Below are 15,557 nucleotides of genomic sequence, written 5' to 3'. Positions count from 1 at the left end.
TCCATTACCCCTGTACATACACATTCTCAACCGAATCAAACTTTTCGGTCGTAGATCGGTCTAATTCTTTGTATCCTTTCCTATCTTTCTACTTCTTCTTTTGTCTGTTTCTTTCATGGAAAGACAAGTCTCTCGACAAGAGATGGCTACAAGGCATACCGTATGAGAGGGAAGCGGAAAGATGTGCGTGTGCAGGATTGTGCTGCGGTCTCGTGGGGTGAATACTGCGGCGCGACACGAGAACCTAGAGTAGACTTTGTAGTCTTTTCGTTCTTTTTCTCTTCTCCATTCTGTTACTTCCTCTCTCTGTCTGTCTTGATCCACCCTGGTGGTGCTGTGTGGGTGTGATTCTCTTGCCTCTTAAAACAGGGTGCGGGAGATATAGGGGAGGGCATGCCAAGGCCCATAGTGACAGTGTGCTTCATCGCTTCTGTCTACATCTTCCCTCTGGTCGTATCTGGGATTACCAAGATGATATCTTTGTACATCGTCTTCCTCTCTCTTCTCTTCCCTCTTCTTCTTCTTCTCACCTCCGTCCAACTGCTTTCTCCCGCCTTCCCGACACACCATTATCAGGATGTCCTCCTGGATTCTTGCATGTTGGAGGTTCAAGTGTTGTCACCTCAGGAGTCGAGAGAAGGACAAGTATGACAGCGAAGACGAATAGAAAGGGTTTTCTCTCTCTTACTTCCCCAGCTGATGACAGAAAAGGTCTTTCGCCTCTCTTTTTACGTGATCATCTTGTGTCTTTATCGAACTGTACATTCTCTCAACATGTCACATTGTCTCGGCTAAGCACATCTCTTGCAGGCAGTGTCCGATCTACGGGGGTGGTCTCTCCACCTCTACCTCATTCTCTCCCCTACCGTGGGCGAAGATTCTCAAGCTCTTTAAGTACTGGGGGAAAGATAGGACGAGGCGACCTTCCTCGAGGATTCCCGTCTCACTTTGTTAATGGGGAAGGTGTTACCAGTACTTCTACTGCTTCTTCTTCTTTGCTGAAGGGTGGGAGTTCCATTGAAGATACTTCTCTTGCTTCTGTAATGGCTTCCACTAGGGCTCGTCTTCAGTCGACTGTAGGTCCTGTCTCTTCCATAGAAAACGATTCAGAGACGTCTCATGGGGGGGCGACACCTGTCTTTCTGCCTTCCTCGAGTGTTTCGGCGATCTCTCATGCTGCATTCCCGACCTCTCCTTTCTCATCTGACGTGAAGACATGTAGGCAAGTATTTCAGCAGCATGAAGAAAGATCTTCCATGGATGCTAGAGCATATAAGTCTTCTAGTGGAATGCCATGTAGTCAGGGGGCAGTATTACCGGGGTCTGCGTCTCTCCCTCCGTACGGTACTGCGAACTGTGGACTACTTCTCCGTGAGGGAAGTGCAGTGAGGGCAGCATCTCGTCCTTCCACTATAGAAAATAGACCTCCCTTGTCTTCTTCTATTCCATGGTCATCATCCTCTGACAGGGAGCGAAATCCTGATGGTTCTTCTCAGTCTCTCATCAGAGCCAGCGAGCCTCTTCCTCCCGGTCTCTGTGACAATACACAGTCTTGTAATGCAAAGTGGAGCGACATGACTAGGACGGACGGATTCCTCTCTTCGATGGAGAGAAACCAAGGAGGAGAAAATACATACCATCATCGACTTGAGTCATCCTTACGGTGCAGCTTGACTGCAGATACATCAGATCCGCGAGAAACTTTACCTAGTGGGGTGAGCGCTACTTCTTCCTCTTCTTCTCCACTGACCCAAGAAGCTCCCGGGGGGGCCGCTAGTATCTCGAGTGATCACCCCTCCAGAGAGGGTGACGCCTATAGTTCTGTCACAGGTTCTTCCTCTTCACTCCTGCTTGAGAATACAGGTAACGCAGTAGGAGAGAGAGAGTCCATGTGTGGCATCACACGAAGACCTCTATCTATTTCAGATGGGACTATCCTTGCTGCTTCAAATGGAACTGAATGGACAAGGGGAGAGAGGGACCAACAACAGCAATACTATCAACAACATCTTGTAATGAACGAGAGTGGACAGCCGTCAACGGCATTGTCTCCTCTCACAGCTACACACGATCCCAGAGACCACGGCGGGGGGCTACTCATGGGTTCTAGCGGTTCTTCTCAGCTGGTCACTGAGGAGAGCGGTGGAGATCCTCATTATGATCAAGGAAGAAGGGAGATGACGCGTGATGAAGTAACTTTGCCAGAGGTACATGTTCCTCGTGATCGCACGCTAACGGAGCCACCTCTATTCATAGGAAGAGATGATCCGGTCTGTTCTCTAGAGAAGTCTCCACGTACGGGTTGGGTCAGTCATTGCCATATGAATGGTAGTGATTCTCGTACTGGAGTTCATTGCAAGGAAATGCAATCCTCGATTGACACCTTCTCTTCGTCAGATGCCCACCATCCCCCTCTCAATGGAACGCCTGCAAACACTCCTTGTGTGGTTCCTTCTTCATCTACTATTCAGCATTATCACGCTGATTCTTCCTGCTCTTTTCCATCTGCGAAGCGTAGAGACGCTTCGGGTGGTGAAACCATACACAAGGAGAGTGTCCTTTATCATCATGAGAGTGCCGCCCCACACTCTCGGGAAGGACGTAGCGAACAACAACCCCACATGCAACCCGAATCTGTGTCTCCCTCTTCAGTCCCCTTTTCAGGTGTCTCCTCTTTTGATTCTCCCTCTCCGTCTTTCCCCTTGTGCCCGCCTATCACTAGCTCTCCCTCTCTCGGACCCCGGCGTTATTCTCGAAATTGCGCCGAAGATAGACTCGGCAGATGGTGGTATCTACGTGCATTCTTTCCGCCTCCGTTATCTTGGAGAAGACCTCAAGAAGGCGGGGTTGATTGGGGATCATGGAAGTCAAACTGTGTGTACAGTGGATTCAAAGAAGAAGAGAAACCCGTAGGCAGTAGTCATAACGTGCGGGGAGTCCTAGCGCCGTCTTCTTTTTCTTCACCTTTGCCTCCCGCTCCTGGTGCACGAAGCATGTATAACTACTGCCCGTCATCTCCGTATATACAGTCGTCACCGTCAGGAGCTAAAGGAGCAACAGCAGCACAGAGGTGTAGCTCTGTTACCTCACAACAGCTTCATCATCTGACAGGTTCAAGTGCGAATGGAGTAAGGGATGCGGAGGGAAGTCTCTATCATCGTCTTCCACATGGTGAAGGGGGAGAAGAAGGAGGAGAGCAGTGGCAAGAAGAAAAGGCAGGAGGTATTTCAGGTTTCTCAGGGGGTTTGAACCCGCTAGACGCCACTGCGCCGTCATGGCCGCAAGGGCGACAACCTCATCCTCCGGACATAGAAGCTCTTCTTCGTTCAAGACCCAAAGATGTAGGAGATCAACCTGGCATGCCTCCCGATTTTGTAGGGGGGGAGAGAGGACCAAGTCGTCTGGGTGTGGCGGTACGAAGAGACACCAGCGGCAGTATAGGAGGAGGAAAAGATAGCTATGGTGTCATTACACCTGCATTACCGTGTGACCAGGTCGCCACAGCAACGTCACGGGATGGAGAAACACGAAGACATAGTGCAACTCGCCGTTGGCTTCCAGATATAACCCTAACACCGACAGGGGATTTACGTGTCTCTTCACTGAGTCCTCTTCCTGGTATATCTTGTGAGGGCAGAAAGGAAGAAATGAGTAGTCAGCAGCAGGAAGCAGCAGCTCCTCTGAATGAGGGAGAGGAGAAAGAAGAACAGGAGATGATCTTAAGAGGTCATGAAAGAGATCACAGTCTCTCATTCTATCCGATAGGTATTGATCAACATCCAAGATGCCCGCCGCCTGTTGCTCCGTCAACTCGGAGAAATGATATAGGAGAGAATGGTAGTATGTTAGCCTCTATGAACGCTTTCCGAGGAGAAAACACAGGAGATCGAGGTTGTTCTCCTTTTCTTCCGTTCTTCTTAGAGGATGCTTTTTTTCCTCGTCCATGGAGTGTAGGAGAAGGTGGCCAAGCCGGGGGAGGGCCTTCTGTACGGGAGGCCACCATACCTCCTCGTGACGGGGATGACGAAGGGAAGATGCCGTTTTTCTCCTCCAGGACTTTCAACGAAGAAGAGGACGACGATGATGATGACGATGACACAGTGAGTTTATTTAGTTCGGCTTTTGCCTTAGGTGGAGATGCCGAGCAGCTCGGGGGTGGTATTGTGGTGGTCCCTCCTCTTCCTCTTCGAGAGCTTCAGGGAGGGGAAGGAGACGAGGAAGAACAGAGTCAATCTGACCAGGGTCTCTTCTTCTCACATATCTATTCTCCAGGCGATTCATATCAAGGGCAGGGGGAAACAGGCTGTTTTCTCAGCATGGCAGCAGATGCTGCCCCCGTGGAAAGAGAAGGCGGTGTGATCTTAACAGAAAACAGTGATAACCCTTTTCATAGGACAACCTTCACGACGACTACAGCTCTGGGAGGTGCGCAGAGTTCTTCACGAGAATCGATGATGATACGATCAAATGACTACGAGATGGGACTACCCTCTTCTATGCAGCAGACTCTCTGGGAACAGCAATTGAGCAGTGTCCTATCTAGCCAACTAGCTTATCAAAGAGAGCTGTATGAGCTACGACTTCGTAATACAGAGAATGCCTTCATTGCCGAGATTGAGCTGGCAACAGCTACGACAGAAAGTCTAAATGAACAGAGCGTGATTCTACAGGTAATCTCTTCAAGCACCCCTTCTTGACTCATGAAGCGTTGCATCTTCTTCTCTTCTCTGGTTGGGGATGTCCAGTCATCAACATCTGGATATGCACAATGGCGTGCAGTTTTTTTTTATCACGGGTATTCAGCTGTACACAGTCAACTTACAGCTATCGGGATCTAGCTATACATAGCGATGTGTACTTTGTCAGTGTCGGAATAGGATCACCGCCATCATCATAGCACCATCTCGTGGGGAATCATTAAGAACCTTCATACGCTCTCCCCCATGAGACAGCAAAGGGTTCTTTAAGGACTACAACTGCTAGTCCTGTGTAATATGGCGTGGAGGGTGGACAATAATAGTTCTACATGCACAAAGCGAGACTGGAGGTCCAATCACCGTGCTGAGGAAATCGTGCCGTTAGATCTCTGTCGTCCTTATAGCAGCCTCACGGGCGTCTTGGATGGCTAAGCTCATCGAGCACTGAGCGAGGAGAGACACAGGAGGAAATAGACCTATTCAGCGACAAGGTAGTGGTGGAACACGTAGAAGAGTCCTCCGGTCTACCAAGTAGAAATCTATACCTGACCACTGCCGGTCCCCTCTCGGTCTCGCCGCTCTCCCTCCACGGGCGAGTGGGGGGTATTGGGCGCCTTCTGTACGCATCTGTACAAAGAAGCCTGGATAGAAGGTCTGAGTGTTCTAGTGAGAAGGTGTGTTTACCAGGAGTATGTCTATACGACGATAAGTGTCTATGGGACAATATTTGTGTATCTCACTTCGTGTGTATGGTGTAGTGATGGAAGCTTTCGCGCGCGAGATCCCGTAGAAAGGTGTCTCCGTTGTGCGTTCAAAGGCGGGCACTTGGTACGTATTGTACTTACGACGGTGATGGTGGATGCATGCGCGCTGTCCCTTACCAGGTACAGTTAGCCGACCTCGCATGCCGTCGTCGCGACGTTTTGAAGCGTATCCGGAGTGCCCAACATCGCATCAAGCAGATACGAGAAGACAATCGTTTTCTTCGTGATCTGGTCTCGTCTATGCGTCTCGATTCTAAAGCATCTTCCTCTTCTAAGTCAAGTTCTTCTCCACATTCGTCCTGTAGTGTCCCTACTTCAGCCTGTTCTTCAAAACCTTCTTCTTCTTCACCGGTTACTTCTTCTGCGTCATCATCTACAACCTGTCCTTTGCTTTCAGCATCATCTCCTATTGTCGATACTTCTCTTCCCTCTACGTGCTCCACTTCACAACGTCTTTCCTCTGAACCTCTCCTTCAACAAGTTTCTCCTTCTCAGTCCTCTCCTCCTCATCATTCTTCTGTTCCTTCGGCATCTTCGCCCCCCTTAGTCTCCGAACTGAGGGATAAGCCCGGTACAAATGATAAGGTAGAGGAAACTCTAAGAGAAAGACAAGAGAATGACGGCGGTGATCACTCTATACGGTCGGATAAAGGTGGGGAAACGAAGCGCGTGGTGTGCGAAAGGCATGCTGCTGGAGAAGACAGTGAAGCTTTAGGGCAGCAGTCCACTGCTGCGGCTGAAGCTTCTGATGCGGTCGGTTCTCTTCCCCCGTTGAGTACGAAAGCTCGGAGAAAGGGTCCCTCTTGTGGCGGAGTTTCAGAAGGAAAGGCGACAGGGGGAGGAGCGGCGGGAAATCAGAAGAAGAAAGGACGGAAAGATGAAGGAGAGAACAATGCTAAAGTGAAGGCTCATCCTGGGGGGGGAGCCACGACAGGAGCCGGGAAAGAGAAAAGTTCTTCGCGCCTTGCTGGTGCGCAGAAGAGTGTTAAAGGAAAGAGAAAGTCTGGAGGTGACGAAGCAAGGCTGGCTGAATTGGATGCTACTGTAGAGAGTCTCCGAGAACAGGTCAGATTTGTAGCATATACGGCAGATTTACTGGGGAGTAGATACATGGGCTTCACCTCAGAGAGGGTACCGGCTGTATCGTAGGAACAGCTAGCTGGACGCAGATCTTTGCCAGTATGCGGTAGGAGTCTTGTTCACCCGCGTATGTGTCGTTTGCAGGGTAGAGTATGTGCTACTATAACACAGTCGGCCAGAGAAGATGCGTCGAAGGTCCTTTTTCGTCACTTAAGTTTTCCATTCTTCCTTTATGAGAGCTTAGGGTCAGAAATGGATCGTCCTTGACGCGTGTTTACGGTAGTGTTTGACGGGCACTCCTTTTTTCATGACAGCATGTGACATGCGGACCCACCGAACAGGCATTGAGACTTCCTTTGTCAGGGGGCTAAACCCAGCTGTATTGGGTCAGTCAGGAGCGAGAAAAACCAGGCATTAGTTCCTTTTCTACGTACTCTGAGACAGTGATCTGGCAGAGGCTTGTCCGTCTCGCTCTTCAGTATGAGCTACAGCTATAGGTTCGAAGCTGACAACCGTGCAAGGGGCGGCGCTGATAGTGTGCTTGCAGAAGGATAGACAGCCTCCCGGCATGTGCGCCGGAAGGCTAACTGGACTTAGCGATTAACTTGGCGTTCTCGAGTGGGTCTGAACCTATTCGCATCTCTCTTTTTGTTTGAGTCGGTTGTGTCCTCTTGTGTTGATTCTACAGCTCGAGCGTTTATATCAGCGCCTCTCCGAAACGGGGTAGTCAACAAAAAACCGTTCACCGGACACGATCCACCTCTTATCCCGAGTACAGTCGCTAGACAAAAGGCGCCAGCAAATTATTCTGCCCGGAAGGAGACATCTCAGACATGTATTCCTACGGCTTAACCTTCGAACTTCGGACACTGAGACGCCTACGGTCTGTGAAATTGCACGCTCTAAACAAAGGTGGCCGTTTCCTTGAGGTGTCCGGAGACGCTATCGTTCATCGAATCAAGTGATCGCATATGGCAGAAAGCAGCTGATGAACGTTCAGCCCTCTTCCGTCAGGAGAGTGCTCCTCCGTTTGGGTAACACAGGAAACGATGTGATGAAAACTGGGGCGAAGTTTCTTCGTTCCCGCTCGCTTTTTGTGATTGCGTCTGAGCTGGTCTTTTAGCAGGTGTCCGTTCGTTTCCGAACTTGACAGGTTTCTCATGTCATGGTTGATGATACCAGAACTTTTGAAGAAGATTGGTTTGTGTGCCCACATACAAGACGCATATGCAACATCACACAACTGGTGTAACCCGCAACAAAGAATGTCAGGAACTCCGCGAACTCGGTGGTTCTCAGGAGTGTTGTGACAAGGCGAGGGGGGGCTAACGGGGATGGGAAGCAGAAGCAGAACCCTCACGCACTGCGGTGCCTCCCCGGTCGGGGCTCTCCCAAGTATGCGTCCGCGGACTGTTGTCGCCATGGCCGCACTTTGGCAAGTCACGTTGGACTATCTAGCCCTGATGTGGCGACGTTAGCTGCGAGCGTGTGTCGTCTATCACACGCGCAACCGACCGCGGCCGCTCCTTGACGGGAGGACTTTAGAGACTGTGGATTCTTGCAATGGTTTCTCGCGGTGACAAGGTCGGGCTAGTTATCAGTTTTCGCGTAACGTCATTACATGGCTTCTTGGAGACTCAGTCACCCGATTCAATATCCAGCGCGTACCGCACACGTCAGAGACCGTCTGAAGCCAGGCTCCTTGTCCCGCTACCTACGCTCAATCAACAGTTCCCGGTATTGAGTGTATGTTCCGATAACCTATAGTATGCACTGTGTGTGCTATATCCGTAGTTGCATTACTCATCCCTACACGTGTAGTGCCCCTCCCGGCAAACTACAGAACTAAGCAAAGAGTAGTTTCTCCGGAACTTCATTACTGTCCGGATGCTTGGCCTAGCCTGATCGTCTGCCTTCCAACCCCCATGGAATGGAGCCCGTCACCACTATTTGTAAAGGAACCACTGTGTGTGTCTTGCGTAATGAGGCACGGGTCAACGCCGCTCTCTCAAGGGCATTGATCTGATTGACACACAGTACGGGATGGACCCAGTTGGCATGCTGGCCTCACAAGAGCACGCGCGTCTTGTGGAGTGCTGGCCACTTCAACCAAGCAGCAAAGCGAACGAGTCCGTCGGTCCGCTCTGGGATGGAGTGTATCGTGATAGCGTTTCCGGGATACGGCAGCGCTACTCCCAACCTTTGATTGGATGACGGCAACCAAAAGAGCTCGATTACACTATGGCACAACGTCAGGTGTGCAGAGGTGCTGGTCTACCGACGCTGGGGGTGTGCGTGTATGTCGCAGGTGTCCGGCCGGGTGCTTGAATGTGTTAGTGTCACTCTCGTCGCGTACGCCCGTTCCACTCTTTGGCGGCACCCGTGGGATAGTCCGTGACTTTTCTTTGAGTGGGGGAGTTGGAGCTGTCGTCTTCCCCCCCCCCGGATATTGCTCTGCACAGGTGGAGGACGAAGAGGGGAGCTGCAAAAGCCCACATGCAGTCGCGGTTCGGCGTCATTCTGTTGGCGGCCGTTCAGCAGGGGTGGGGCGAAACGTCGCTTGCGCGCCCTAGGGAGGAGCGAGGAAGCAGGCAGGGCTGCCCGGCCACCGTTACCGTTGCCTCATGCGCTTTCTTGCTTGCAACGCCGGAGTGGCCTGCCGTTTATCTCACGCAGTTTTTGCTAATTTGCTACCCGCCACCAGCTCGGGTAGCCGGATTGCTTCTTTCTTGACTTTTACTCTGTCGCGTTGTCTACTGCTTAAACTGTGCCCCCCCCCTCAGCCATCCTACGTGGTAGTGTAGTGTCGTCCTCTATCACCGCGCCCGAGCTCCCCACGCAGCTGCTAAGAGCAGTCCGTCTCGGCACCATAACAGCGGTCGTGGTGCCTCAAATTTGTTTTCAAGATGGATAACAGTGACGAAAAGCAAGCAGGCGGTCAGCAGCAGGCTGGAGCCGTGTCTGCCCCAGCTGCGAATGATGAGGTTATTGAGACGAACTACGACGAAGTTGTCGATTCTTTCGATGCCCTCAAACTGAACGAGAGTTTACTGCGGGGCATTTATTCTTATGGTTTCGAGAAGCCGTCTGCCATTCAGCAAAGAGGCATCAAACCCATTCTTGACAGACATGACACTATTGGCCAGGCGCAGTCTGGAACGGGGAAGACAGCCACGTTCGCCATTGCTGCTCTCCAGCTTATCGACTACAACATCAACAACTGCCAAGTCCTTATTCTTGCTCCGACACGCGAGCTTGCCCAGCAGATTCAGAAAGTGAGCCGTCTTCTCAGTTCTCCGCTGGTTAGCGGTTGAACCCCGCTACTTTGATGCAGCGACTGGCAGAGTTTGAGGGCGCGAAGCGGCCCTTCCGCGCGCTTCCAGATGCATCTTCGGATATTCAGTTTTTGCTGGCGTTGCAGGTCTAGGGGTCTGAGCAGACTGGTGATGAGTTCTTTCTTCGGCGTAGAGTAGCAGCAGCGTTTTGGGGTGGTCCTTTCCGTATTTTCGTGGTCCTGCCGTGGGCGCGCGTCCCGTGCAGAGGCCCGTACCCACGGTGGGCGCCGTAGCACAAGCATTGCGTACTAGGGAACCTTTTATGTTCGCATCGGTTCTTGTGGTTAACGTGTACCTTCCAGAGGCCCTTCCTTCATTTGTGCTGTTTAAGCTCCATTCCAGCGTGATCGGCGTCTGATTTTTTCCGTTTTTTAGGTCGTTCTGGCCCTGGGTGACTATCTGCAAGTGCGATGCCACGCCTGCGTCGGAGGGACTGTCGTGAGAGACGACATCGCCAAACTGAAGGCCGGCGTCCACATGGTCGTAGGTACCCCTGGTCGTGTACATGATATGATGGAGAAGCGTCACTTGCGCGTGGATGACATGAAGCTGTTCATCATGGACGAGGCAGATGAGATGCTTTCCCGGGGATTCAAGTCACAGATCTATGACGTCTTCAAGAAGCTTCCCCCTGATGTGCAAGTGGCTCTCTTCAGCGCCACCATGCCCCAGGATATCCTGGAGCTGACAACCAAGTTCATGCGTGACCCGAAGAGAATTCTCGTCAAGAACGACGAGCTCACCCTTGAGGGTATTCGCCAGTTCTACGTTGCTGTGGAGAAGGAAGATTGGAAGTTGGAAACCCTTTGCGACTTGTACGAGACCCTCACTATCACACAGGTACGTGTCCGTGGTAGATAGGTTCCACCCTGTGATTCTCGGAATGAAGTGTCTGAATGGCGTGACCGTACAAGGTACGCGTAGCGCAGCACCAGCAACGTATTAAGGTGGAGTCAGGATGCAAGCACTGAAGTCTGTGCAAGTGTGTTGTGCGGCGCCACGGCTGAATTGGATCTGTGGTGCAGCTATCTTTCTGTAGGAAAGTCGGTCATTCACGTCGTGTCTGATGGATGGTTGTGTTTGATTCTAACAGGCTATCATCTACTGCAACACGCGCAGAAAGGTCGACTTCTTGACGAACAAGATGTCAGAGCGCGACTTCACTGTCTCCTCTATGCACGGTGACATGGACCAGAAGAGTCGAGAGATGATTATGCGTGAGTTCCGCTCCGGTTCCACGCGTGTCTTGATCACGACAGATCTGCTGGCCCGTGGTATTGACGTGCAGCAGGTGTCGTTGGTTATCAACTACGACTTGCCCGCTACCAAGGAAAACTACATTCACCGTATTGGTCGTTCCGGGCGATTCGGGCGAAAGGGTGTTGCTATCAACTTCGTAACATCTAGCGACGTCGAACAGCTTAAGGAGATCGAGAAGCACTACAACACCCAGATCGAAGAAATGCCGATGGAGGTAAGACAGGGGGGATCACGGACAATATATGAAACTGGGTGACCGAACTGTGAAGCTGCATACGGGGGTGCCGAAAAGCACAGCACGGGCGTCGTCGCGCCGAGAACCGTACGCAGTGATTCAGGTCGCCATGTGTAAGTCCTACGTTCGCTCGACCGTAGCACTGATTTTGTTGTGTCCGGTTTCTGGGTGTGTGCGTTCTCAGGTTGCGGAATTCTTCTAAGATCCAGATACCACGCAGCTGAACAACTGGGTGTGAAACAACTCGTTCCTGTGTTCTGCTGCGCTGAAAGTAGTCGTTTCTCAACGGGGAAGGTTCTTAGATTGGTTTGTGCAGTCTCTTGGCTCTCGTCTACCTTGCTTTTCGAACTACTCATCATCACGGCGCTTTGCTGTAGTACTTACTCTTCACTGTCCCACTCGCGGCACCAACTGCTGGTATCTGTTCTTCCGTGTGAAGCATTTCGGGTTTGAGACGATCACCGTCTATCTCGACGGTCGTTTGTTGCGACTCTGCGAGCCTCAGCGTCGAATACCATCCCGTGTAACACCAGCCTGCGCACCGGCTGACGTTTCGTTTTGCCGTCTGAAGCAATTTCAAGCGGCCAGAAGAACACCCCGGAAGGGAGAGACACGCCGTGGGACAGGGGCAGTCAACGGCAACCGAACTGTCCTAGCGGATGTATTGACGTGGCAGGTCGCAGTACTCTGTAGCACCAGAATGACAGACCAACACGAATGGTGAGCAACCTGGAGTCACTGGAGCACACGATTTCGAAGACAAGCGTGGGTGGAACCCATGAATCCGGCTTCGTCCGTAGAGACCGCGGTGCCGTTACGGCTAAAGATACGTCACTTTGCCGGGCGTCGCGGAGTATGTGTGTCCCCGTGGTACAGAGCCCAAATCGTGTGGCTGGGGGCGCGTTCAGTCCAGAAACGGATGCTTGTAGCATTGCACTGTCGAATGGCAGCCGTCTGTGGTCGCATCGTTTCACTGACAGGGCGGATTCTCACACTTGCTTTGCAGCCCACGGACATTTCACTGCATAGGGTGCCATGTTGAGAAGGGGTGCGACTCACCGCCGGTTCGCAACCAGCGGTGATGCCCTCTTTCTGGGTCTACTCTAGAAACTCGTGCAGCTCGGTGCGTCCTCTCCAGTGTAGCCATGAGAACGTGAGTTACCACCTGCGCAGCGGGGTGCCTCTATCGTACGTTCGGTGGAAGTCTGTGTCGAAGCCTACCGACGAAATTTGCAATTACTTCTGGGGAACCCCCCGAAAAACCTAACCACCTGTTTGACTGCACGAGTAGGTACACCAACCGAAAACGTTCTAACCTACAGCCGGCCTCCAACTTGGCGACCAGCATAAGCCACCTCATCGACGTTGACTGTCGATCCGAGCTGTAGAGCGAGTACTTTCGCGAGAATAACAAGTTTTTTTGTCAACACGTGCGTGTCTTGATGAGAAACCCCTCACATCGCTCTTCGGGTACACTGGAAAGCGCTAGCACGCCGGCACGGCAAGATTGACAAGAAAAAGCCGTGAGAATTCATGGGTCGATTCCCTCTGTTTCAGACAAGAAAAACTGCATCTACAACACAGCTGCGACAGTTGATTGCCGCATCGAAGATGCGAGAACCACGCGCACCCATGTGCATGTCAGCTGAAAACCTCGGACACGGGAGAAAAAAGAGGACCTCTTGCAGATCTAGAAAAAGACGGAGACAGTACAATAATGAACTCGCCCGCGTTCATCACCCAGTACACACACTCGAGGTAGCATGTCCACACGGCGCCACAACGTCGACAAACACCCGCTCGGCAAGATCCACAACGAAGCGGCGGCCCTTGTGCCAGCGTACCACCGGAGCCTATCCTCTACCCCATACCCAACCGCTCCGTACACGCACTGCAAGGTAATCGAAGGAACGAATGTGCCGGGGAACTATTGAACAACACTGTAACGCAAAAGAAGAAAAGAAAACCGCTGTCCTAGGCCCCGGAGGTAGTGTACTTTGTAACAGCCTTGGTTCCTTCCGAAACAGCGTGCTTGCTCAGTTCACCAGGAAGTAAAAGGCGGACAGCTGTCTGGATCTCCCGCGATGAAAGAGTTCTCTTTTTGTTGTACCGAATGAGACGTACAGCCTCATCTGCCAGCCTATCAAAAATATCATTGATGAATGAGTTCATGATACTCATGCTCTTCTTCGAAACTCCTGTCTCCGGGTGCACTTGCTTCAACACCTTGTAGATATACAGTGCAAAAGATTCAGTTCTCTTTCTGCGGCGGTACCGGGGACCCAAAGATTTTCCGGCTGTCTTCTTCGCCGCCTGGGACTTCTGTGCTGGACCCTTTCCTGACATCTTGGAACCTGCGGCAAACCGCACACATGGTTCAACCTCAACCGTAATGCCGGTCTCCAAAGTGAAGTGCAGCCCGCCACAGTTGTCATGGCAACTACTTGGTCTGTTGACTGAAGCTTCTTTCCTGTCTGATCTGACTACTGCTTTCCGGACTGCGAACTCGCCAACTGTGGAGAGTACTCTACATGTGAGAAATCCCGATTCTCGGCAACTGAAACTCCTGTGATAACGCGCCTCCGGGTTGCTGCGCTCTCCAGCAAACACATGCACACACGTCTACATAGAAAAAAAAGGACTACAAAGAGCTGGACGCCAGCTGAAAGACCACGACTGCAACCTCCCTGCCTCTGAAACGGCCTAGACGAACCGATCAGCTAAGTCGCACGAGCGGAAGAAGGTTAAGAGTCAGGCAACCTTACAACAGGAGGGAGTACCGGCCTAGCATTCATACGGTATACAGTATCGTTCGAGATGCAGTCTCTGCATCGCATACACGCAGGCGAACCGCCGGACTAGTCTTGGTGACGGACTGCAGACCCAAGCGACAGACTCGCAACTTCGTGCCAGAAAGAAAAAAAAAAAACCAAAAGAAAACGTGCGACTGGGATAAAAGGGAGAAACAACGGCATCACACAGCCGTGACGATAAAAAAGACCGGTGCCCCGCCCCGGAAATGCGATGAGAAAAAGGAAAGGCCACCAGATGCGGGCAGGCAAGTAAATCCCGGACGCTGCTAAACAAAGATATCCCAAGTGAAATGCTTACCTCTGTAGTGTGTTGATTGACGGTAAATAACGACTAAAGCCGAGTGTGTTCAAAACGGAACAGCGACGTCTCTATTCCGACGCAGTTGCACTAAGGCCACTCCACGAAGACAGAAAGAAGCAGAAGTGGGGAGAAACGCGGAGAAATACAATGGCTCGAACAAGCGGAGGAGCAAAAACCAAAATAATACAAATGACAAAAACAAAAACTTAGGCAAGTCTGCCAATCAACAGGGACCTCCTCCACCCTTAAACGCCACCCGTCCGCGACGGGAGAGAAGGGGAAAGCCTCCTCTCTGGAACGCCCTCTCAGCTGCGGCGTCCGTGATGCCAACCCGCTGGAACTTCGCTGCTGTCACCCGCTCTGCTGGGCTGACCTTTCCTAGACGGCCCTACTCCGCCTCTTTTTTTGCACTTAACGCTTGCGCTCCTGGGTGGACAGACAGCTGTTGTCTGACGTAGAGGAAAAAAGACGGCTTTCAGCAAGTGGCAAAACACTGGAGAGTGAAGTGCCGAAGTCTCTTTTCATGCACGCTCGCAGCATCCCGCTATGGAAACCACTTCGGCAAACACAGCCACTCTTGTGTTTACGCACTGATCAGTTGGACCTATCTCGTCCCCGGCTGCGGCACGGGTATTGCCGCCTTGTGACTGACGACACCTCTTCCTTGCGACAACGGTCGATGCACTGAGACACTTGCCGCCCGCACTGCAGGAGCCTTCCGCACGTCTTCGTAGAACGAGCGGCACTCTGCAGTGACGTAGGGTCTCTGCGCGGGTGCCAGCCCTTGAACATAAACCTACACGGCTACGACAACCCCGGTTTCAAGCCAACCGCGACCAATCAGGACAAACGTCCGGGAGATAAACAAAGCGCAGCCGGACCGGCCATCGCTGGAGGAGTGACGTCACAGCAGGAGAGACCTATTAGATGGAATAGACAAGGTCCGTAGTCACCTCTGACGTGGTTCTGCAAGGCGGATCCCAGCGAATGCTCGGCAGTAGATGTAATGGACGCCGCAATATCTTAACAAGTTTATATCTGTCTTGTCACCGAAGCACAACACGTGTCACAG

The 15,557-nt window shown here is 51.9% G+C and overlaps 3 protein-coding genes across 3 annotated transcripts; 2 read left to right on the top strand and 1 right to left on the bottom strand.

Moving 5' to 3' along the window:
* Nucleotides 1–121: 121 nt before the first annotated feature.
* CSUI_010475 (zn-finger in ubiquitin-hydrolases domain-containing protein) lies at nucleotides 122–8,544 on the top strand. The gene is made up of 3 exons (XM_068070578.1): nucleotides 122–4,670; nucleotides 5,582–6,526; nucleotides 7,230–8,544. Exons 1-3 carry the CDS (start codon nucleotides 648–650, stop codon nucleotides 7,266–7,268), a joined length of 5,007 nt encoding a protein of 1,668 aa, XP_067917448.1. The 5' UTR covers nucleotides 122–647; the 3' UTR covers nucleotides 7,269–8,544.
* Nucleotides 8,545–9,054: 510 nt separating this feature from the next.
* On the top strand, nucleotides 9,055–11,785 carry CSUI_010474 (eukaryotic initiation factor 4a). The gene is made up of 4 exons (XM_068070577.1): nucleotides 9,055–9,816; nucleotides 10,252–10,716; nucleotides 10,970–11,350; nucleotides 11,556–11,785. Exons 1-4 carry the CDS (start codon nucleotides 9,448–9,450, stop codon nucleotides 11,571–11,573), a joined length of 1,233 nt encoding a protein of 410 aa, XP_067917447.1. The 5' UTR covers nucleotides 9,055–9,447; the 3' UTR covers nucleotides 11,574–11,785.
* Nucleotides 11,786–12,901: 1,116 nt separating this feature from the next.
* Nucleotides 12,902–15,508, bottom strand: CSUI_010473 (histone h2b). Its single transcript, XM_068070576.1, has 2 exons — nucleotides 14,483–15,508; nucleotides 12,902–13,725 (listed from the first exon to the last, which is right to left on the bottom strand). The coding sequence occupies exon 2, from the start codon at nucleotides 13,715–13,717 to the stop codon at nucleotides 13,346–13,348; it is 372 nt and encodes a 123-aa protein (XP_067917446.1). The 5' UTR covers nucleotides 13,718–13,725; nucleotides 14,483–15,508; the 3' UTR covers nucleotides 12,902–13,345.
* Between the last annotated feature and the right edge of the window lie 49 nt (nucleotides 15,509–15,557).

Source organism: Cystoisospora suis, assembly GCF_002600585.1.
Source record: "Cystoisospora suis strain Wien I chromosome Unknown contig_7544, whole genome shotgun sequence".
NCBI lineage: Eukaryota > Apicomplexa > Conoidasida > Eucoccidiorida > Sarcocystidae > Cystoisospora > Cystoisospora suis.
Note: the sequence above shows the minus strand (reverse complement) of the source record. Positions and strands in the feature narration are given on the sequence as shown.

Bases quoted from the DNA above. Each gene is read 5' to 3' on its own strand.
- CSUI_010475 (XM_068070578.1), top strand. From the start codon at position 648: ATGACAGCGAAGACGAATAGAAAGGGTTTTCTCTCTCTTACTTCCCCA. The intron at 4,671-5,581 runs GTAATCTCTTCA...GTCCCTTACCAG, and splicing joins AACAGAGCGTGATTCTACAG to GTACAGTTAGCCGACCTCGC. The intron at 6,527-7,229 runs GTCAGATTTGTA...TTGATTCTACAG, and splicing joins TAGAGAGTCTCCGAGAACAG to CTCGAGCGTTTATATCAGCG.
- CSUI_010474 (XM_068070577.1), top strand. From the start codon at position 9,448: ATGGATAACAGTGACGAAAAGCAAGCAGGCGGTCAGCAGCAGGCTGGA. The intron at 9,817-10,251 runs GTGAGCCGTCTT...TCCGTTTTTTAG, and splicing joins TTGCCCAGCAGATTCAGAAA to GTCGTTCTGGCCCTGGGTGA. The intron at 10,717-10,969 runs GTACGTGTCCGT...TGATTCTAACAG, and splicing joins AGACCCTCACTATCACACAG to GCTATCATCTACTGCAACAC.
- CSUI_010473 (XM_068070576.1), bottom strand. From the start codon at position 13,717: ATGTCAGGAAAGGGTCCAGCACAGAAGTCCCAGGCGGCGAAGAAGACA.